The sequence below is a fragment of the Mesocricetus auratus genome, unplaced genomic scaffold (genome assembly GCF_017639785.1).
Source record: "Mesocricetus auratus isolate SY011 unplaced genomic scaffold, BCM_Maur_2.0 Super-Scaffold_100007, whole genome shotgun sequence".
In the NCBI taxonomy this organism is placed as follows: domain Eukaryota; kingdom Metazoa; phylum Chordata; class Mammalia; order Rodentia; family Cricetidae; genus Mesocricetus; species Mesocricetus auratus.
Genome location: NW_024429191.1, coordinates 48,380,302 through 48,403,815, shown reverse-complemented (window position 1 = coordinate 48,403,815; position 23,514 = coordinate 48,380,302). Strand labels below are relative to the sequence as shown.

At 47.7% G+C, this 23,514-nt stretch overlaps 1 protein-coding gene across 2 annotated transcripts in view; it reads left to right on the top strand.

Annotated features, from left to right (window-relative positions):
* Dnah2 (dynein axonemal heavy chain 2) overlaps positions 1-23,514 on the top strand; it is a 111,525-nt gene that overhangs the window by 10,672 nt on the left and 77,339 nt on the right. The window contains exons 4-14 of one of the 2 annotated variants that reach the window (XM_040748946.1): positions 1,693-1,863; positions 6,063-6,291; positions 9,455-9,565; positions 9,703-9,941; positions 12,486-12,677; positions 13,213-13,370; positions 13,779-13,866; positions 14,381-14,586; positions 15,142-15,271; positions 15,505-15,687; positions 17,041-17,255. In XM_040748946.1, coding sequence (XP_040604880.1) covers positions 1,693-1,863; positions 6,063-6,291; positions 9,455-9,565; positions 9,703-9,941; positions 12,486-12,677; positions 13,213-13,370; positions 13,779-13,866; positions 14,381-14,586; positions 15,142-15,271; positions 15,505-15,687; positions 17,041-17,255 — 1,922 coding nt within the window. Of the gene's footprint in view, positions 1-1,692; positions 1,864-6,062; positions 6,292-9,454; positions 9,566-9,702; positions 9,942-12,485; positions 12,678-13,212; positions 13,371-13,778; positions 13,867-14,380; positions 14,587-15,141; positions 15,272-15,504; positions 15,688-17,040; positions 17,256-23,514 lie in introns of those variants that run through there. The other variant, XM_040748948.1, reaches the window with a different exon arrangement.

The window sequence follows — 23,514 nt, the reverse complement described above, 5'->3', positions numbered from 1 at the left end:
AAGGTCTAGGATGACGAGTGTGCCCACACCCAAGGTCTAGGATGACGAGTGTGCCCACACCCAAGGTCTAGGATGACGAGTGTGCCCACACCCAAGGTCTAGGATGACAAGTGTGCTTACACCCAAGGTCTAGGATGACGAGTGTGCCCACACCCAAGGTCTAGGATGACAAGTGTGCCCACACCCAAGGTCTAGGATGACAAGTGTGCCCACACCCAAGGTCTAGGATGACGAGTGTGCTCACACCCAAGGGCTTGTAGTTTTCATCTTTTTGGAGACAGGGTCCCACTACCTAGCTTAGTTGGGCTTTAATTTTTAATCCTCTTGCTTCAGTCTCCCATATGGTGTCTGTTAGACACATGCACCTTAGTTAAAAAACCATCATTCTTGGTTGTATTGTTGTTTGTAATATTTTGTTCTCACAGTAACACTGTGATAAGTACCGTAAGACTCACACTTGAAATACCCAGTATTTCCTCAAGCTAGATTTCTGTACATGCAGTTACCTAACATTAATAATAAGTAAGGATACTGAGTGAGACTGGAGAGATGGCTCAGTGGTTAAGAGCACTGGCTGCTCTTCCAGGGGGCCAGGGTTTGATTCCCAGCATCCACATGGTGACTCACCTGTAACTCCAGTTTGATAGGATCTGACACCTTCTTCTGATCTCCTTGGGTACCAGGCATGCAAGTGGCGCACAAACATACATGCAGGCAAAACACTCATACACATAAAATAGAAGTGAGAAATTACATAAAAGAATGATAAAAGTAAAGAACAGCCAGGCAGTGGTGGCGCACGCCTTTAATCCCAGCAATCAGGAAGCAGAAGCAGGCGGATCTCTGTGAGTTCGAGGCCAGCCTGGTCTACAAAGCTACACAGAGAAACCCTGTCTTGAGAAACAAACGAAACAAAACAACAACAAAAAAGAGTAAAGAATATTGCTCATATTTCTAATACACAAGACAAAGTTTTCCCAGCCAGATTGTAATATGTCCTTTCATTAGCAATAAAGGCAGTTAGTTCCAAACTAAGAATTGCCAGTTTGCTATTAACAAAAATATACAATAAATGATGTCTTTGTTATTTTTATTTATATTTTTTGATTTCAAGTAAAACAGAACCTTTTTTTTGTTTGTTTTTCGAGACCGGGTTTCTCTATGGCTTTGGAGGCTGTCCTGGAACTCACTCTTAGTGTTTTTCAGCTTTTCTTTCCTCATGCCCCTCGATTTTTCCCCACTGCTCTGCCAATTGACTGATAGTGGGCGTCTCACACTGCAGCATCCGGGAGGATGCTTCACAAGGAAACTGCTGGGGACCTCATCCCTTTCCGGCCCCTTCATCTCCTTGCTCCCAATTCCTTGATCCAGGCTGCTATCCTCCCTGCTCCCTTAATTCTCCGTTCTCTCTGAGGTTGAGAATGCTAGAGAAAGCATTTTCACAACCACAGGCAGAAGTGAAATATTTTGGGAAGATAATAGCCCATCACTTCCCTCTGTGACACATTCTGTTTTCATTCCCAGAGGCAGGGGAGTCTATTGTCTCCTTCCTTCAAACGCTTGAAACCTGCCATTCAGTCATCCTCAGCTTTCTGGCGTGTCCCCTCGTCTCCAGAGTCAGTGTGCAGCTGTGGATGGGAGAATGGCTCATCCTCACGGCGCTGACGGCGTGTGTCTCTCTGCTCCCTGCAGAAGCCACTTTTCCTCTCACGAGCTATGTTGACCGGACTGGCGGATGCAGTGTGGACAGAGGAGCATAGTGCCGTTCTGGAACACTTTGTCCAGGACCCCACGCAGCCCGCCCTCACCATCTTCGTCGATCCCATTTTTGGGTTGAAACTGGAGCTGGGCATGCCTGTGCAGGTGGGTACCCCTTGTGATCCTCCAGGGAGCTGAAGGTGCTGTGCGTCCTCCTGACGCCAGGTCATGCTTTCTCCTGTGCCCAAGGCCCATGAAACCCCGTTGTGTGGGACACTGCCGGGAAGCAGACGTGCGGAACGAGAGGACGAGGTGGGGGGACCTGGGTAGGGAAAGGCCAACAGAGGCAGTGGAGTACAAAGTCCACAGTGGAATCTGGGTGGTGGGTGTCACTCTTGTGCAATTCTTTTAACTAAACACTTCCCTTTATTTATTTATCCATTTATTTATTTGGTGGTGGTGGTGGTGGTGGTGTGTGTGTGTGTGTGTGTGTGTGCACACGCACACACACATGCACGCGCACAAGCATGCATGTCTTGGCATATTTGTGGAGGTCAGAGGACAGCTTGTGGGGGGTCATTTCTCTCCATGCATTACATGGGTTTCTAGGATAGAGCATAGGTCCCTAGGCTTGGTGGCTGGCACCTTTGACTACTGAGTCATCTCACTGGCTCTGATTCTTTTATTTCCTTCTGTATGCTTGAAACATCTAAAAATAAAATGTTGGGAAAAGTCTATTGCTTCGCTCTCGTAGGCTCCCATATATGAAGTGGAAAGGTGATATTTAGCATTCCACACTGAACCAAGACAAAAGAAGCTTTTATCTACGGATCGATGATGCTCAGATGAAACATGAAAGAAAAAGGTTTTTGTTTTCAAAAGAAAAAAAATGTGGGCTGGGCAATGGTGATGCTCACCTTTGATCACAGCACTGTGGAGGCAGAGGCAGGCGGATCTCTGAGCCTGAGGCCAGCCTGGTCTACAGAGCGAGTTCCAGGACAGCCAGAGCTACATAGAGAAAAACAAAACAAAACAACAAGCCAAAAACTGGACTATCCCCAGGGCCAGGGGTATAGCTCAGTCTTTTTAGCCTGTGCGAGGTCCTACATTCAGTCCCCAGCACAGAGAGGGGAAAGAAGATTCCTTCCTCTCTGCGTCCTGACGTTGGACGCCATGTGACTATCTGTGCTCCCCTGCCATGCCTGTATCCCTACTGCGATGGCCTGTGTCCTCTTACTGTTAGCCAAGATAAACCCTTCTTCACCCCCCCCCCCATCCATCATCCAGTATCTGATAAAAGGAGCAAAAAGGAAAACCTGCATACCTGGAAAAAAAGCCACATATGATCATCCATGTATGATACAGAAAAAAAAGGCATACTCAAATCTGGGGAATTTGAAAAGCAGATCTGAACATTAAGCGGGTGACCAGTGGAACGCCAAGGCAGAGTTCCTTCTCGCCGCACTTGGATGGAGGGAACCTCAGAGCAGTCCCAGAACCTCCTAAGAGGTTTTGTGTTTTAACAATGATTTGCCATTGCTTTAAATTACCTTAACCACTCACCCTCCTCACACAGGTCTCTCAGGCTACAAAAAAGTGAATAAAATATAAAATACCTAATCCTTTTGCTTTAACTTCAAGAGGTAAAATAAACTGGTCTCTCACAGTGGGACATCAAGAAGTCGCCCACAGTGTGCTAGAGCCAAAAGAGTGAACTGACAAAGCTGCTGGCATGAGCAAGATGGGGTGAAATTGCATGGCAACGGCGAGCATATTATATCAAGGACAAAGGGGGAAAAAAAGAACAAAGCAAGAACAGGAGGAAGAGAAGGAGACTCCTCACAACAGCACTGTAGACAGTGCAACTTGATAGGAACACGAATGCACTCTTTTTAAAAAAGCAGGCGAAATGATAAAGGGCGAGAATGAGATGAAGGGAGAGTATGGATTTTAGGAAATGAATAAAGCAGCACGTTACAAAACCAGAAGATGAAAAATGGCGAGGAACTGAATAGCTGTGGTTGAAAATCTGTCACCGACAGAGGGGAAGGCTGAGGCATCCGCAGTTCATGTGAAAGAAAAGGCCGGAGACATTACCGCAATTAGAGAGAGGCGGTGAGACTTGAGGGTGGGGCACAACCCTACTGCAGGAGGAGGGAGCCAATGCAGTGTGGATTTAGACAGAACACAAAAGAATTTTCCTGAAATGAAGGAGGAACTGCACAGGGAATCAAAAGGACGCACTGATATGTTTACTGTTTATTACTCACGTTTAATGTCAGCGCGTATTTTACTTACCGCACTCAATTTTAAGGATACCAAATCTTTGGGAACATTAGCTATATGGTTTTCTACAAAGAACATTTAACTTCAACCTAGCAACAAGCAGTCAGATAAATCCAAATTAAGGACTGTTTTGGAAAAAGTCTGGCTTAGAATGGCTGATATTACAACATAAAAAGAAAGAAAAAACTGAACACGATGGCACATGCTTGTAATCCCATCACTTGAGAGGTAAAACCGGAGTATTGAGGGTTAAGTAAGATTGCCTTCACACACACACACACACACACACACACACACACACACACACACACACTTGGGAGGTAGAAGCAGGGGGATCCCTGTGAGTTTAAGGCCATTCTAGTTTATGTAGCAATGTATTCCAGGCCAGCCAGGACTACATAGTGAGAACCCATTTCAAAACAGAAACAAAAACAAATAGTAGTAACAACAAAATACGGCATGACCCTGTATGATCCTGAATTGGAAATAAGGGGAAGCAACCCAGCTATAAATGACAGTATTTGGACTACTGGAGAAAGTTAAATATGGGCATATATTCTATTGTATTAGGTCAATTTTTTTCTAGTGCAGTAATCACAGTGTTAGGTATTTTTAGAAGATAAAGGCCAAGTATTAAGGGTGTGGTGTCTGGATGCCTGCAGCTCACAAAGGTTCATGTAAAGAGAGGAGGCAAACATGCAAAGTGTTGACACTGAATCTAGGCAAAAAGGACATTTTGTTAGTTTTATTTTTCTTGAATTTTTCTGTGAATTGGAGTGTTTGGAATTAAACATTGAGAAAGCCGGTAGTGGGGGCACACGTCTGCAGTCCTAGCAGTTGGGAAGCCGAAGCAGGGGAATTCCTGCAAGCTGGAGGCCAATCTGGGCTACATAGTGAGTTCTAGGTCATGGCCTCACAGCAGAGAATTGTCTTAGAAAAAATAAAAGCACACACACACACACACACACACTACAATAATAATATAAAATAGATGGGGGAAATTGGGCAGTAATGTAGTTGAAGAATGTCACATATGGCTTGCAGGGGTGAGGTCCAGTAGTCAGTTCCCAGAACTAGAAAAATAGGATCATTTTGAGATGTCTCTGGGTAAGGAGGCATTTATTCGAAGCTTAACAATCCTTGTATCAACTTCAGTATCTCTTTATTCTCTCAAATTCAAGCACAATTAGAAATAGCAGGATTCTGCTTTATCTCTCTTTGTGTGTGTTGGTCAAACTTTTTTATCTCTGTGACAAACACTGGAGTGAACCTTTTTTTGGTTTTGTCTTATAACTAAGAAAAGCTACATGCTTCTGAATGTAGGCCACAGCAGAACCGCACCATAGGTAAAACTGAACGCTAAAGGAAAAACTGGGAAAAAGAATCTGCAAACCAAAGCCTGGTGTGAGGCACACACCTATTCCCTGCCCCTTGAGAGGTGGAGGCAGGTGGACCTCAGTTCAAGGTTGCCCTCAGCTGTGTAGTAAACACCAGGCCAGTTTGAGACCTGAAAAAAAAAAGCAACTGAAACAAGAAATCCTAGATAATTTTTTATTTTTAAATTTTCTCTTTGTAGCCCTGGCTGTCCCAGAACTCACTTTGTAGACCATGCCGACCTCAAACTCAGAGATCTGCCTGCCTCTGCACCCTGAATGCTGGAATTCAAGGTGTGCGCCACCACCCACCAATAATTATTTCTTACTTGTAGTCTTCCTTTTTGATCTTTTATTCCTCCCTGCTTTTTCCATCACTGAAAAAAATACCTATTTCTATCCTGTCCATCTACCCATTCACCCAATAAAAATTTATTGATCATCTCCTATGTGCTAGACACAGTGTGTTAGACTCTGGTTCAAGCTGAATAAAATAATCTGTACCCTCAAGGCACGTTTTATTAATTTCCTTCCCATATCTTCGGCTGTGGAATCTACATCCCTGGGAAGGACAGGAGGCACTTCATGGCATAGGTAGGGACACTGACAAAGAGGTCAGCCTGGCTTTCACTGGGGTAGCCTCAGATCTCTTTGGACATCTTGGTGGCTCCTGGAGCCTGAGCCCTGATATGCTCTTTTCTGCAGACCCAGAGTCAGATCGTGTACTTCATCCGGCAAGCACCAGTTCCCATCACCCCAGAGAACTTTGAGGCAACTGTGCAGTTTGGGACGGTGCGGGGTGCTTACATCCCAGCATTGCTTCGGCTTCTCAGTGGCGTCTACGTCCCTCAGATTTTCATGAATACAAGCTGGCCTGAGAGCATCCGAAATCATTTTATCTCACATCTGCATAGGTTTTTGGCTTGCCTGACAGGTAAGCTAGAGACTGGAGCAGCTGACTGCTCCATGGTGGGGTTACAAGGCAGCTGGGGGATGCATCTCATTAGCCGTTTATTTTATTCTATTTTTCTTTGTGATGGAGCTAAGGATTACACACGGGGCCTCACCTGTGCTAATCACACACTCTACCATCGACCCTATTATTTATTTATTTTTTTATTTTTATTTTTTTGGTTTTTACGAAACAGGGTTTCTCTGTATTGTTTTGGAGGCTATCGGTCCAGCCCAGCCTCGAACTCACAGAGATCCACCTGCCTCTGCCTCCCGAGTGCTGGGATTAAAGGCGTGCGCCACCACCGCCCGGCTCGACCCTGTTATTAATATTCATATTCATTCAAATCAATATCAAAAGAATGTCTTTCCAGCACTGAGGACCAAACCCAGGGCTTGATGTATGCTAGCTAAGTGCTTATGGTGTCACACAGTTAACTCCCAGCCTTTGAAAGCCTCCTTGAAATGAAATCACACGTGCATTCTGTCCACATGCGTGTGGTACCTGCGTGCTTAAATACATGCACACACAGCCGAGCGGTGGTGGTGCACGCCTTTAATCCCAGCACTCAAGAGGCAGAGGTAGGCGGATCTCTGTGAGTTCGAGGCCAGCCTGGTCTACAGAGTGAGTTCCAGGACAGGCTCCAAAAACAAAACAAAACAAAAAGTGGGAACACGAATTGCACAAGAGCATTGCTTCCATGTGTCCTGACTTGGGCTGGGAACATAGCTCAGTTGCAAGAGCGCTTGTCTAGCATGCACAAAACCCTGGGTTTGATCCCCACATTCTGTACCCTGGGGGTGGTGCACACACTTGTCATCCCAGCACTCGGGAGGTACAGTCAGGAGGATCAGGAATTCAAAGTCATTCTTAGCTACATAGTGAGCTAGAGACTAGCCTAAGGCACACGAGTCCAGAAGAACAGCAGCAAGAACATCGGAGCCAAGCATGGTGGCACACGCCTGTAATCCTAGCACTCAGGAGGCAGAGGAAGAAGGATCAGAAATTCAAGGTGATGTTGGCTCACATGAGACCTTTCTCAGAACAAAAGTAAATCTGACTTAAAGACTAAAGTCTCAGGGGCATACTAGAGACGCTGAGGAAGGAGGATACTGAGCACAAGGCCAGTATGGATCACATAGAGAGAACCTGTCTTAAAACACAGAATACGGAAGCTGGGCACAGTGGCGCACGCCTTTAATCCCAGCACTCTATAGGCAGAGGCAGGTGGATCTCTGTGTGTGTAAGATCAGTCTGTTTTACATAGTGAGTTCTAGGACAGTCTAGGACAGCCAGAGCTACATAGTAAGACCCTGCCTCAAAAAACCAACCAACCAACCAACCAACCAGCCCAAACAGCAAAAGAGAGCTGAAGAGTTGGCTCAGTGGTTAGGAACAGTGGTTGGTCTTGCAGAGGACCCAGGTTTTATGGCCAGCACTCACATGGTACTCATAACTGTCTGTAACTCCTGTTCCAGGGATCTAATAGCCTCTTCTGACCTCCATGGGCACCAGGCACATACATGGTGCACAGACATACATGCAAGCAAAGTATTCACACACATTAAATAAATAAGCCTAAAAAGTGTTAAAAACAAAACAAGCTATTTCTTTCAATGTCTTCTTTTTCCAAAGGATTGTTTGCTTTATTTTTTTATTTTTTTGGTTTTACGAGACAAGGTTTCTCTATTGTTTTGGAGGCTGTCGGTCCAGCCCAGCCTCGAACTCACAGAGATCTGCCTGCCTCTGCTTCCCGAGTGCTGGGATTAAAGGCGTGCGCCACCACCGCCCGGCTGTTTGTTTTATTTTTTTGAGACAGGGTTTCACTGTTTAGCCCTGGCTGTCCTGGAACCCACTCTGTAGACCAGTCTGGCCTCAAACTCACAGAGATCCACCTGTCTCTACCTCCCCAGGACTGGAATTAAAGGCGTGTGCCACTACTGCCTGGCCTAGTGTCTGTCTAGTCTTTGTTTGAGGTATCATATAAGATACTGTCTTAGATTCCTTTTCATGTAAATGTCATAATGTAAAGCATTTCCTATTAATAAGATCTCATCAGAGGACTGGGTGTGGTGACACCATGGCGGAGTCGGGCAGATCTCACTCTCTTTCTGTGAGTTTCAGGCCAGGCTCAAACAAAATGAAACAACAATAAAGAAAAGAACATTTTGAGTATCATTGAATAATAACAGCTAGTCACAAAAGGGGGGCTTAGATGTAGAGGTTTGTTTGACATGTCTGAGGTCTTCGGCTCTGCTAAACAAAGTCTCGGTCAATGATGAATATAATATTGTTGCAAAATTGCCTTCTAATTTAGATACACTTTTCTAATATAGGATGTGTTCAGACCTGCTCGAACTAGAGCTGGAGATTGCTCTGAGTACAGGAAGCATAAGGAGACATATAGGCGGTGGGAGGGGCAGTTGGGAACTTGTGTGTATTGTGGAGGACATGGTGCAGATAGTGAAATTATTTTATGGTAATTTCTTAACAGACCTCCTGGAGCTTTGCCACTGGCTTCTGTTACTTCTGCTCTCTATACCAAAGAAGTCTGAGTCATAGTTACTCCTGTCTGTTCTCCTAAAATGCATATGCTGTCTTTGCTATCTGTAGGGGACTGCTTTTAGATACTCCATTCTGTGGATGTTCAAGCCTCTTAGAAAATGATGCAGTGATTGTATATAACCTACATGTATCTTTCCATGCACTTTAAATAATCTCTAGATTATTCACAGCACCTAGAACAATGTAAACAAGTGTTGTGTTGCTCAGGGATTGATGACAAAAGGGCACACTCAGTGCAGATGCAGTTTGTAGAAAAATTTGAGGTGGGCAGGTGAGATGACCCCGTGGGTGAAGGTATTTGCCACTATGCCTGACAACCCGAGTTCCAGCCTCGGACCCCTGCAGTGGGAGAGGCGAACCAGCTCCTGCAGGTCGGCCTCTGATTTCCACAGTGGCATGCCTGACGATATGGGAGACCCTGTCTGACCGCACTGATAGTAGTGGAGCTCTCTCTGAGTTGTGGGCATGGAGCCTATGGGTACGTAGAGTTGGCTGTACTTCCTGCCCCCTCATTGATCATCCATCACAGTTGACACAGGCAGCGAAGCTCACCCTTGGAATTTTCCCGGTCCTTTTTCAGATACGCGGTACAAGCTGGAGGGTCACACCGTCCTGTACATCCCCGCAGAGGCCATGAACATGAACCCTGAAGTGGTGGTAAAGGACAAAGAGCTGGTACAGCGCTTGGAGAGTGAGCGGCTGGCACTGCCAGGGTCGGGGCTGGGCGGGGGAGGCAGCTCGAGCAGCTGACAGAGGAGCTGGCCTGGAGGGCTGCACAGCATTGAGGCACATCTCGGGAGCAGAAAATGCCCCCCTGCTTCTCCGCAGCCTCCATGATTCACTGGACCCGGCAGATCAAGGAGGTGCTGAGTGCTCAGGAGTCTGTGGAGACAGGAGAGAATCTAGGCCCTTTGGAAGAGATCGAGTTCTGGCACAACCGCTGCACGGACCTGTCTGGCATCAGCAAGCAGCTCGTGAAGAAGGGGGTGAAACACATCGAGTCCATCCTGCTCCTCTCGAAGTCGTCCTACTTGCCGCCCTTTATGAAGCTGGCCCAGCAGATCCAGGTTGAGGGGGACAAAGACTGGGAGCTTCGTGGGCAGTGGCTGGGATGACCTGGGTCGAGGGTGAGGAGCAGGAGGCAGGCAGAGACTGACCCAGCACTGTGGACTCGCAGAAAGCACGCGTGGTATGAAAAAGTCCCGGAGGCGTTGTCAGTGTGGTCAGACAGGGTCTCGGGTATCCTCAGGCATGCCACTGTGGAAATCAGAGGCCGACCTGCAGGAGGCAGTTCTCCCCTTCAGCCTCGGGGGTCTAGACTGGAGCTCGGGTTGTCAGATGTAGTGGCAAACAACCTTCACTCGCTGAGTCATCTCGCCTACCCCTTAAAATGTCTTACAAACTACGCCTGTATTGAATGTGCCCTCTTGTCATCATCCCCTAAACAATACCACACTTGTTTAGGTAGGAAGACATCCAGTTGGTCAGCAAGGAAATGTCGATCCCCCTCAGTGAGCCCAGCATCCCAATGCAGCTGAGAAAATAGGACTTACATAAAAGAGGAATTGGAGATAACACCGAACCCAGGATAAGCCTGTGTAGTTCAGGCATGAGAGGTTCAAACATGTAAAAAGTAAATTTCCTATGACTAGCTGGTCCTGTTGGTGCTGGGTCTCCCGGGAGGTGAGTGATGGGTGAAGAAGACCTTTCTTCCCAAGTGAAAATTGCAACCAGATTTTGAGGCAATTGAGCTGTATTGAACAGGAGAAGTTTAAGACCCTCACTGAGAACAGGACAGTAAGGGGACTGGGTGGCCTTAGTGGCTGTGGGAGGGGAGTGGTGCTTAGGCCGTTCACCCAAGCTCTGAACATCCACTGCATACAGAGTTCTCAATTCAGTTGAAGCGGATCCCAGATTGGGCTTGGAGAATTCCCAGTCTGAAGCTTTCCTAGGAAATAGCACTTGAAGGGTGGGGCATAGTGCTCAGGGGGTAGAGTGCTTGCCTAGCATGAGTGAAACCCTGGCTCAGTGGGTGTGGTGGTTTACATCTGTAATCCTAGCTGTCTTAGGGTTTCTATTGCTGTGAAGAGACACCATGACCATGGCAGTTTTTATAAAGGGAAACATTTAATCGGGGTGGCTCATAGTTTCAGAGGTTTAGTCCATTATCATCATGGTGGGACATGGCATGTAGGCCGACATGGTTCTGGAGAAGGAGCTGAGAGTTCTACATCTTGATCCACAGGCAGCAGGAAGTGAACTGTGACCCTGGGTGTAGCTTGAGCACCCCCACAGTGACACACTTCCTCCAACAGGCCATACCTACTTCATCAAGGCCACACCTCCTAATAGTGCCCCTTCCTTTGGGGGCCATTTTCTTCTAACGCACCACACCTAGCACTTGGAGGTGGAGGTAGGAGGTTCAGAAAGTCAAGGTCACCCTTGGCTGTGTAGTCAGTCTGAAGCCAGCCTGACTATGTGAGGCCCTGTCTCATAAAAAGGAAGTGAGGGCTAGATCGATGGCTCTGAGGTTAAGAATGTTAGATGTTCTTGCAGAGGACCTGGGTTCAGTTCCCAGAACCCATATGGCAGCTCACAACCATCTGCAACTCCAGTTCCAGGGGATCCAACACCCTTTCTAGCCTTCACAGGCACTGGGCATGCACACTGTACATAGGCATATATGTGGACAAAACACAAAATCACATAAAAATAAATATTTTAAAAAGCAAGTGAATATGCAAACTCTGGTCTTGAAATAAATCCCAGAGAAAGCTTATTGGGAAGGCTGCCTAGATGGTGATCAAGATGGGTGGGAGATCTGAATCTAGTGTGTGTATATGTGTGTGTGTGTGTGCATGCGTGTGGTCTATATACATGTGTGTATGCACGTGTGTGTGCATGTGGTCTATATACATTCTCGTGTGTGTGTGTGTGCATGCGTGTGGTCTATATACATGCTCGTGTGTGTGTGCGCGCACGCGCGTGTGTGGTCTATATACATGCTCATATGGGTGTGTGCACACACGTGTTTATGTGTGTGTGTGTGCATGTGGAGGCCAGAGGAATTCACTGACTATAACCTTCAATTGTTCTTCACTTTATTTTTTTTAAATAAAAGTTGTATTTGCTTACATTATTTCATGCGCATGAATGTTTTGCCTGCATGTATGTCTACTACGTGCATGCAGTGCCCTAGGAAGCCAGGAGAGGACGTTTGACCCTCTGGAGTCGGAGTTACAGATAGCATTAGCTGTCATTGTGGGTGGTGGGAACAGAATCTATAGGTCCTCTGCAAGAGCAGCAAGTGCTCCTAACGGCTGAGCCATCTCTGCAGCCCCGTATGGTTTTTTAGACAGGTCTCTCACTGACCTGGAGCTCACCTGTTGGCTAGTGTAACTGGCCAGCGAGCTCCAAGGACCTGCCTGTCTTCCTGTCAAGCCAGTGCTGGGATTACAGGCCACTGTGCGCAGCTCTTACATGGATGCTGGGAATCTAGACTCAGATCCTCATGTCTGCACGGCAGCAAGCACTTTCCCACTGAGCCATCTCTCCAGGCCCCTAATCTGTTTCCCTGGGTGAATAAGAGGCCTCCTGCTTTCTCTTGCTAGGACGGCTCCCGCCAAGCTCAGTCAAACCTGACTTTCCTGTCAATCCTGAGGGAACCCTACCAGGAGCTGGCCTTCATGAAGCCCAAGGACATCTCTGAGAAGCTCCCAAAGCTGATCAGCCTCATCCGCATCATCTGGGTCAACTCCCCCCACTACAACACCCGGGAAAGGCTCACCTCTCTGTTCCGGAAGGTGTGTGGCTGCAGAGCACAGGGGTGAGGTGGGGTGGCCATGTGGGCAGGGCTGACTCCCTGGCAGATGTGTGGTGGAAAGGCACCCATGGGAGATAGGCCTGGCTCCTGCTTCTCACTGAAGTAGCTCAAGCAGGGTGAGCGGCTTTGAGAGGAGGTGACTGAGCTTAGGTGAGGAGATAAACGATAGACTGGGCTGAGTCCAGCAGAGGGAAGACCTCGTCTCCTCTTTTAAGATCAAGTTTACAGTTGGGTCTGGGGAGGTTGTTTCAAGAGAGAACTCGGTTCCTGAGCAGGAATGATCCAGACAGGGTTTTTAGGGGGAGACAAAGGCCAGTAGAGGGACAGAGCAGCGAAACTGCAGAGCTGGGCTGAGGGCAGAGCAAAGATTATGACGAGGCATGCAGCACGTGCCGAGTGTTCAGGAGCCAACCCGGGAGCCAGGAGCCCAAGACCTGAGGCATAATTATGGAGAGCCAGGAAAGGGAGTGGTGGGAAGGAGGCTGAGAATTGAGGCTATTGGGCTCCCTCTGCAGATGAGCAACGAGATCATCCGCCTGTGCTGTCACTCCATCTCTCTGGACCGAATCTTTGAGGGCTATGTCATTTCCAGCAAGGACGACCTGCATGGCTGCATTTCCTGTTGTCACGCGTGGAAAGACCACTACCTGCGAGCCGTCCAGATGCATACCCAGTACGATGAGTCCCCTAACGTCCATGTATATCCTTGACACTCCCACAGAAGAAAGACCAATGCTTCTCATGCCCTCCTCTTTTATGGAGTGTCTATGCCCAGCTAAGGCTCTGCTTGGCTGTAGACATTCTGGCTCCTAGCCCTGATGTCTTCTTATAGCCCCTGCAGGAGCTTCAAGTGTCCCTTCCCTCCTCCCATGACCACACAGCCTGAAAGACCACTTTCTAGAACTTGAATTTGTGTCTCCTCTGTGCTTCTGCTCACCTTGGGCTTCTTCTCCCGGGGTTCAGGGCAACTGTTCCTCAGGGCCTCTTTTCTGAACCCAGGTTCACACAGGCCAGTTTTCCAAGGACAGACTCATCCGTCCTGTTTCTGCTTCGGATTCAGTTCCTCTTCTCCCTCACACAGGTTCTCCAGTCGGGGCTGGGTTCTAGACCAGACCAGCATCTTTGCTCAGGTAGATGCCTTTGTGCAGCGCTGCAAGGACCTTATTGAGGTAGGGAGACTGCCAGGATGGGGAGCATCAAAGCCCACAGCAAACCCTGAGTCCCTTGCAAGGAGTCAAGCAGGTGGGGCCAAGGCTCCGCTTAAGAGTCTAACCCTGAGTCAGGCGGTGGTGGCACACACCTCCCAGCACTCGGGAGGTAGAGGCAGGCAGATCTCTGTGAGTTTGAGGCCAGCCTGGTCTACAGAACGAGTTCCAGGACATCCAGTGCTACACAGGGAAACCCTGTCTTGAAAAACAAACAAACAAAGAAAAAGAGTCCAGACCTGGAACTTGGCATGTTGGCTCTTTCTGCACGATTGTGTGATCTCCTACTGCCTTTCTTCTTGACTTTTGCCTGTTACAAGTGCCTAAGCATCTCATAGTTCATCCTTCAGCCAAAAATCACCCCAGTGTCTTCCATCTGGATAGTCCTCTCTAGTTCAGAGACAGCTGAAGGCAAACCAAGGAACTCAGGACGCCTGGGTTCAGAAGAGAAAGAAAGCTCACACACGTCTCTTTTTAGGTATGCGAATGTCAGTACCACTTTGCCCGGTGGGAAGATGGCAAGCAGGGTCCCCTTCCCTGCTTCTTTGGTGCCCAGGGGCCACAGATCACACGGAACTTGCTAGAAATCGAGGACATCTTTCATAGGAATCTGCAGACGCTGAGAGCCGTTCGCGGAGGCATCCTAGATGTTAAGAACACCTCTTGGCATGAAGACTACAACAAGTGAGGGACTCACAGGCTGAGGCCAGGGCTGTGCAGGGAGGTGGAGGAGCAGGAAGAGACGTTCGGTGTGCAAAGGGGACTACGGAAATCCCAGAGTCTGGGTGGCAGAGGCAGGAAGATCACAAGCCGAAGACTGTGGGAACAGCTTAAGGCTGGGAAGGCGAGAGGAGAGAGAAGCAGCTGGCCAGGTTCCAGGTTCAAGTGTACCTTCAGGACATTGAGCAAATGTCCTGAGGATCCACACTGGCAGATGCCTGAGCCTCCTGATCCATAAAGAAGGCCAAGGACTGTCTCCTAGCATTGTCTAGAATGGAACACGTTTGTGGCATTCAGTCATGTGCCTGACACGGGGGCTGATGGACAGCAATTGGTGCCAGTATTCAGGCTTCTGTACTGTCCTGCCCTCAGGGTCCCGACAGGCTACGTCCTCAGCTTCAGCCACTGAAAGTGCCGTGACTTTTTTTCCCACCGTTTTAAGTGAATTCTAGCACTTGGGATACAGCTGGGAGGCAGGCCTGGGCACTCCCACGTCTCTGTGTCTCTCTGACCTTTCAGGTTCCGTGCTGGCATCAAGGATCTGGAGGTGATGACCCAGAACTTGATCACCTCAGCCTTTGAGTTGGTTCGGGATGTAGAGCACGGAGTGCTGCTTTTGGACACCTTCCACAGGCTGGCTACTCGGGAGGTGCGTCCCCCCCCCACCCGAGGGCCTGCCCCTTGCCTTTAGTTCTTCCAGACTCTGTCCTGCCTGTACATGTGTCCACCCCCCCCCATCCCGTTCAGTCGCGGGTTTGTCTTCTGTCGCATCTTCCTGCTTCTGTATGCTGCCGCCGTTGTGTGTGGCTGTCAGGAGACATTCTCCCGGGGTACGAGACTGAGGGAACCCACCTCCATGGAGCGTGACATCTTCTTCCCCAGGCCATCATGCGGACCTATGAGAAGAAGGCTGTCGATCTCTACATGCTGTTCAATAACGAGTTGGCCCTGGTGAACCGTGAGCTGAACAAGAAGTCGCCGTACTTGGAGCCGTACATGGCTCAGTTTTCTGGGCAGGCACATTGGATGCGGATCCTGCGGCGGCGCATCGACAGAGTCATGAATGTGAGTGTGTGGGTCCTTCTAAACCATCTTCAGTGAGGCGGCGGTGTGTGTGTGTGAGTGTGTGTGTGTGTGTGAGTGTGTGTGTGAGTGTGTGGGTCCTTCTAAACCATCTTCAGTGAGGCGGCGGTGTGTGTGTGTGAGTGTGTGTGTGTGTGTGAGTGTGTGTGTGAGTGTCTGGGTCCTTCTAAACCATCTTCAGTGAGGCGGCGGGGTGTGTGTGTGAGTGTGTGTGTGTGTGTGAGTGTGTGTGTGAGTGTCTGGGTCCTTCTAAACCATCTTCAGTGAGGCGGCGGGGTGTGCTGGCTGTGTTCAGCCTGGGCGGCGGTGTGTGTGTGTGTGTGTGTGTGTGTGTGTGTGTGTGAATGTGTGTGTGAATGTGTGTGTGTGAGCGTGTGTGTGTGTCTGGCTCCTTCTAAACCATCTTCAGTGAGGCGGCAGGGTGTGCTGGCTGTGTTCAGCCTGGGCAGCAGCGGCGGGGTGTGTGTGTGCGCGCGCGTGTGTGTCCTCGTCCATCCGTCCAGACAGGGTCCTTAGCGAGAGTGACTAGAGGCTACGTGGAGGAAGGGAGGGGCAGACTCGATGACTTTGGTGAGCCACGGTTTGGCATGGCTAGTGGAACAAAGGTCATTTTAGCATTTTGTATGAAGGTGGGGAGGAGACATAAGGCTAGCATCTGAGAAGTTAGAATAACAAAACAGGGGCACACCCGGTCATCCAGAGACCTGGGCAGCAAGAACCTGCTCTCTCTGGAAGAACACGGACAAAGCAGCAACAAGCAGGGGAGGATTTTCAAAAGACAAACTGTTTTTTGATCTAGGCAATGGTGGAATATGCTTGTAATCCTAACACTTGGGGGCCGGGGCAGGAGGACTGTGAGTTCAGGCCAGCCTGAGCTATGCAGTGAGAACCTGTGCCCTTCTATTTAGAAACAAACTTTTGGAGGCGTCTTAGTTAGGATTTCTGTTGCTGTGCCAAAACACCATGACCAAAAAGCAAGTTTGGGAGGAAAGGGTTTATTAGGCTTCCCCTTCAGCATTGCTGTGTATCACTTAGGAAAGGCAGGACAGGAACTCAGACAGGCAGGATCCTGGAGGCGGGTGCTGACGCAGAGGCCGTGGAGGGCTGCTGCTCACAGGCTTGTGCAGACTGCCTCCTTGTAGAACCCAGGGCCAGGCTCAGGGACGGTGCTACCTCTACGGGCTAGCGTGCTCTGCTTCCTTTCTGTTTGGCCCTGTCCCCCCTCTAGCTCACCAGCCTCAGTCTCCCTTGGGGGGCCGAGGGGTGTGCATGCATAAATAAATGCACATTATGGAGGGTCTGGATACATGGGCTTCCCATCTGTTCCTCCCCCAGTGCCTTTCTGGCGCCCATTTCCTGCCCCATATTGGGACTGGAGAGGAGAGTGTACACACCTATCAGCAAATGGTCATAGCCATTGATGAATTGGTTCGAAAAACCTTCCAAGAGTGGACAGCAACGCTGGACAAGGACTGCATTCGACGGCTGGACACGCCACTCTTACGAATTAGCCAGGAGAAAACGGGCATGCTGGATGTCAACTTTGACAAGTACAGGACCCACCCTAGCACCTTCCCCTTGCCCTTGGTGCCGGTCTCCTCTCATTCTCCCAAGACCTTAACTCCTATCTTGGGTCCCCTCCCCCATCCATATCTTTTCTGCTGTATGGTTTTATTGAGACTGCCTTTAAACTTGCGATCCCTTGGCCTCAGTATGGTGCTGGGATCACAGCTGTGCTCCACCACGCTCAACAGTTATTAAACACCCCCCCCCCGCACTCCACAGGGTTTCTTTACTTAGCTCTGGCTGTTCTGGAACTTGCTATATAGACCAGGCTGCCTCTGCCTCCCAACTGCTGGGAGTAAAGGCTTCCTAACAATTCCTAATTTTAGTTTTACCTAGGCTGGGACTGAGGTCTTAGGTTCAGTCCTCAGTACTGAAAAAAAAAAAAAAAAAGGATTTGTAGCTTACTAACGTATAAAGCAAACAGACAACAACCAACCAGAATTTTAACAATTCTCTAATGTACTAAACTAGCTATGTCAGTGTTCTGCCACTAGATGGCTGTGACAGCCCAGCTAAGTTATCCAAACCCTGATACCTAGTCTGGTTTTTCCTAAGATCCCACTCTCTCCTACAGCTTTAAAACAACAACAACTTCATACTGTCATTTAAAAAAGGTAACTAGTTCATTAACTATTAAGAATGCACAGCGGGTTCCAGGTCTGGTGGCTCAAGCCCAGTACAGATTGCTGAGGCAGGAGAGTCTCAGGTTGAAGGCCAGCCTGGACTGCACTAAAAAACAAAACAAAACAAAAGCCTGTAAGACCCCCACAGCAGGCAAACTGAGCACTGTGTGTGCGCTAGGGAGTGAGGCCGGCTCATGGGATGTGTTAAGTGGCAAGAGTCCCTGTTGTCAAGGGGCTATGCGGTCGTTCTGCCAACCGAAAGTTCTACCCAAGAGCAGAAAAGAAGAAAGCAGCCAGGTGGTGGTGTTGGTGGTGGCGGCGATGCCTTTAATCCCAGCACTTGGGAGACAGAAGGCAGGCAGATCTTTGTGAGTTTGAGGCCAGCCTGGTCTACAGAGCGAGTTCCAGGACAGCCAGGGCTACACTGAGAAACCCTGTTTCCGAAAACAAAAACAAACAACAACAGAACAAAAACAAAAAAGAAAGCAGGGTCTGTGAAGCATCTGTCTTTAGAGACTGTGAACCTTCTGGTGACAGTTTTTGTCCTAATCAGAAGGAGACAGATTTTGATTTGATTGGTTGGGCTTTCTCTTGCCATCACCTGGGTCTTGTGGTGAGCACCAACTCCTGAGCTCCTAGGCTGTCGTTCTGGTGTTGGTTTTAGCTCACACCATCCATATTTGTTGGACAAAAGTGTAGAAGGAGAGGGAGGTGCAGGGACAAGCAGACCGTGTCTCTCCTGGACAACTGAAGGGGTCTGACCAGGGAGAGTCGACACCCAGAAAGGAAGTGACGGAATGGAGGTGGAGAGACAGCATGAGGGGGGTGCGGGCGTCAGCTGGGGGAATGGGAACATTAGAAGCCAGGTAGATGAGGAACAGTTGGGGATCACGTGTGAGGAAGAAAGCCGAGGTTGGGGATAAGTGTTTGACCAGTGATAGGTGTTGCACATCTGCTCTGCTGAGGTTTTGTAGCTTCAGCATAAGGTAGAGACAAAAGGCACCATAAAAATGATAAAAATGCCTCTTCTGGCTGGAGCGATGGCTTAGCAGAGGACCTGGGTTTGGTTCCCAGCACCCACATGATAGCTCACAACTGTCTGTAACTCTAGTTCCAGGGGATATGATACCCTCTTCTGATCTCTGGTGGTACCAGGTGCTCATGTGATATGAATACATACATGTAGACAGACACTCACACATATAAAATAAATAAACCTTGCCTGGCATGGCAGTGCAAGCCTCTAATCCCGGCACCTGGGAGGCAGAAATAGGTGTATCTCTAGCATGGTCTACGTAGAGAGTTCCAAGCTGGGCAACTCAAATAGCAAGATCCTGTCTCAAAATAACAATAACCTCCCTGAAACTGAAAGTTTTAAATTGCCTCCTAAATTGATTTGAGATTCTGAAGAGAAGGAACATTGGGGTCAGGGTTATATTATAACTGGGTATCTACATACTATATAAACCAATTTATAACTAGTTACATTTTTATATAGACAAGCAGTTATGACTGGTTATAACTTTTGCAGGCACATAATAGTGCTGAATCTGAAGATGTATTCTCTGTTAGGCTGGACACTCCCAAAGGTACTATGCTAGAGGGTCTCCCTGATGGACAACTAACTATGGGATAATGTGGGTGTGAGCACACTTGGCTGCTATTTGTCCTTTTCCATACAATATTGGAGCATAGGGCCAGTGAGGTGGCCCTGAGACTAAAGGAACTTGCTGCTAGCATGGTGACCACAGCTCCATCTCCTGGTGGACAGAGAGGGTTGACTCCCATAAGTTGTTCTCTGACCTCTATGCACACGCACTCACACACACACACACACTCACACACACACACACACACACACACACACACGGAATAAATAAACAAATCTGTAAATCTGAAAATTACATTCATGATGCCACCAAAACTTAAAAAATTAAGAGATTATATTCCAATCACAAAATTTTCTCATCTTAAATTGCTCATGTCAGAGATTTAGTCCCAAACTGTGAAGTGTGAATTCAGTTTCTTCTCTCCTCAGTGATCAGCTTTCCCTCTTTCTTTCTTCTTTTCTTTTCTCTTCTTTTTTTTCTAGACAGGGTTTCTCTGTGTAGCCCTGAGTGTCCTGGAGCTCGCTCTGTAGACCAGGCTGGCCTTAGACTCAGCGCTCTGCCTCCCGAGTGCTGGAACTGAAGGCATGCGCCACTGTCGCCCAGCCAGTGCTTGACTTTCTAGAAGATGAGATGTCTATGTGGTTAGAGTAGACGCCTGCTGCAGTCGTCTGCCTGGAACAGTTGTTTCCCCCCACTTGTTTGTCTGTCTGGATGTGGAGCGTGCGCGGAGGTCCAAGGACAGCTTGTGGGCGGGAGTCGGTGCTCTCTCTCTATCCTGAGGGTGTCAGGGTTCTAACTCTGTGGTCAGGCTTGGTGGCAGGACCCTTTACAGCTGAGCCATCTCCCTGGTCCCACCAGAAATGCCTTTTGCATTCTATTTATGTTAGTGTTACTTACACACACACACACACACACACATACACACACACACACACACACACACACACACACACACACACACCAAAACTTTAGGACATTATTTATGACCTAGATTATCTGAAACCCAGACAACAGCTAAGCATTTCTTGCAAATAGAAGTCTGTTCCTGCCCTTCTGCAGTTGTTTTCTAGAGAAATATAAGGTGCCTTACAATTTGTTTTGTGATTTTAGGATAAAATTGCCTGAACCCAGTAATAATAGATAAGAAAGAAGATTCTGAGCTGACTTAACCCATAAAGAATTTGGATACAGTTTCAGCTCCCAAGCTCAGTAGTTCCCCCAGGAGTGCAACAGTCTTATTCCGCTTACCCCTCACGTCAGGTCTGCTTCCAGTCTTGTAAGAAGCATACTTTTGAAGTGTCCCTGACAGTCCTCAGAATGACCTAACTGTAAGTCCTGGGAGTCATCCAATCCCTAATAGCATTTATGTGACCCTACAAGGGCCTTTCCCACCTTATATCCCCAATATTTGAACTCTGCAACCCAAATGGGCTTTTACCACGTTTTATGGCCAGACGAGCTTCACGGATTGCACTTAATGCAAACGTGTTCCAGATGTCCGTGGTGGCCTGGTTGAAGGAGCTGTTACCACCCTGTGGATAGGAGGGTGGAAACTTCCCCACACCTGAACAGGACGGGGTGCCTGCCTGCTGCCTTTGTTCCCAGGGTGTGTCTCTCCCCTCCCCATTCTCACGGTGTCTGTCATTCTGGGCTATCAGTGCTGCCCTCAGTTGGCCTCACCCCCCTGTTTATTACAGGTTTGGGGATACATTACAAAATAGTTACAAAAAAAGTCATTCCAAATGGATTTCGAAAGAAGTTATGGTTGTCAATAAAATAAAATTTGTGTTCTTGAAATTTATTAACAAAATTCTGTCAAGGCTGACCATCATTCTAAAAATGGTTTTTGTTTTGTTTTGTTTTTGTTTTAATAGGCTCATTAGAGCAACCTCAGGAATTGTTGTCCAATTTCATCCTGATAACTGAAAAAATTTGATAATTTACCTGCCAAGATGAGAAAATGAAAAAACGATTTTGGTGTGTTGTTTGCCAGTATGCTTGTCCCAGTGAGCTTGTCCTGATATTTATGAGTAGAGACAAATTCAGCCACTCTAGTTTGGAAACATAGGAGAATATATTTAGACTACCAGAAATGTCCCAGTATGTATCCATGCCCTCCACCCGTCCTCCCAGCTGTGGCACAGTTTTTGGTGCAATTGATTTTCAACATTGAAGACTGTGTTGCTGGCTGCTAAGTCGTGTCCTTGTGTGTGATAACAGAAGCTTCTCAGCTGTCCTCAGAAATGTTTGTTTTGACTCAAAAGAGAATCTTCTCTTAGCTTTTACTACAGTATATTGTTATAATTATTCTCTTATTGTGTATAATTCCTCTCACTCTGTAGCCTAGGCTGGCCTAGAACTTGGTTGCAATCCTCCTGCCTCAACCTCCTTAGTGTGGGGACTACAGCCATGTGCTCCCAAGCCTGGCTGTTCCTAATTTGTTGTTGTTGTTGTTGTTTTTGAGACAGGGTTTCTCTGTATTTGTTTTGTTTAAAACACAAAAACAGAAACAAAATAGAATTTCAGCTTCCATGGTCTCACAAATAAATGGGCAATTGGAAGGAATTTTATTTTTTAAATTACTCTCCTTTTAAGAAAATAGAATTCTCTGAAAAGTTTAAGATGTGATATTATCTTTTGTATCATTTCTTGACTATAGAACAGACAAAAAAGTGGTGTGTGTGTGTGTGTGTGTGTGTGTGTGTGTGTGTAAAGTTTGGAGACAGCACCTCCTGTGCCCAGTGTAGCCTTGAATTTGCTATGAGGATGTCCTTGATCCTGAATCTCCTGCCTGTACCACACAAGTGCTGGGATTAGAAGTGTCCACCACAGAGAAAGCCTGTCTTGATAAAACAAAACAAAAAACAAACAAACAAAAAAGAGAGAGAGATAAATGTCTACCACCAGGTCGCTTGATTTTGTCCTTTCCATTTAGTCCTTAAATCCACTTGAAATTTACTGTGGTGTAGGGAAAATGTTATAGATCCAACTTGTGCTTTATATACTTTAAAATAGATTGCAAGCAAGTTGACCTAATCTTGTTAATGTATTTGTTTTTCTATACTGCATTGGTTGTTCCTCTAGAGGTCCTAAGTTCAATTCCCAGCAACCACATGGTGGCTCACGGCTACTTGCAATGATATCTGGTGCCCTCTTCTGGCCTGTATACATAATTAAATGTATAAACCTTAAAAAAAAAGGAGAGTACAAAGTCTCCTCTGGTGTAACCTCAGGAATTCTTGGGGAGTCCTCAGAGAGGTGTAGGTGGAATAGAGAGGGAGGGCTGGGAGTGATGGAGAAGGAAGCGAGGGGATCCTTCCAGAACAATTCCTAAAGAAGGCAAGCTCTGAAGGGGCCGGCAGAAGGCGGTACCTGTAGGACAACAGGAATCAAGGCGGGGTTGCTCTTATATATTCTTTTCTGAGATGAGTTTGGCCGTACTCCAATGGAGGAAGTGTTGAGAGAGCTGTAGGTATAGCAGAGCTGGAGAGCGTAACTCCTGAGGGTGACAGGGCTGCCGGGCCCCAGGGAGCTTTAGTCAGGAAAGAGAAGGAACTCTTCAGTCATGAATGTGAATGTGCAGGAGCCTCGATGGGACAGGTGACTTCACACATTCTACTGCAGGAAGCAGATGGAGCTCTCACCTGATGGCTTTCCCCAGGGGAGAGACCAGCTTGGGGAACAGTACGATTTCGGGTAGTGCCTTGAAGAGACAGATAACTGTTAGAGATTTTACCCCATTCTGTAGGCTGCAGCTTTGCTCACATGATGGCGTCTTTCTCTGCACAGAAGCTTTTCATCTTCAGGAGTCCCAGTTACTAAATTGTTGATTTCAGTGTCTTTACTGTTGGCATCCTGTTCAGCCTTTCTTGACTTCAAGCCTGTCCCCCTGTTCTGACAGATTCAGGGTATCTGGTCTTACAGTGAGGTCTGTGATCCATCTGGAGCTGAGTTTTGTGGTAGATATTACTCTGTTTTCATTCTTCTACATGTGGCTATCCAGTTTGCCC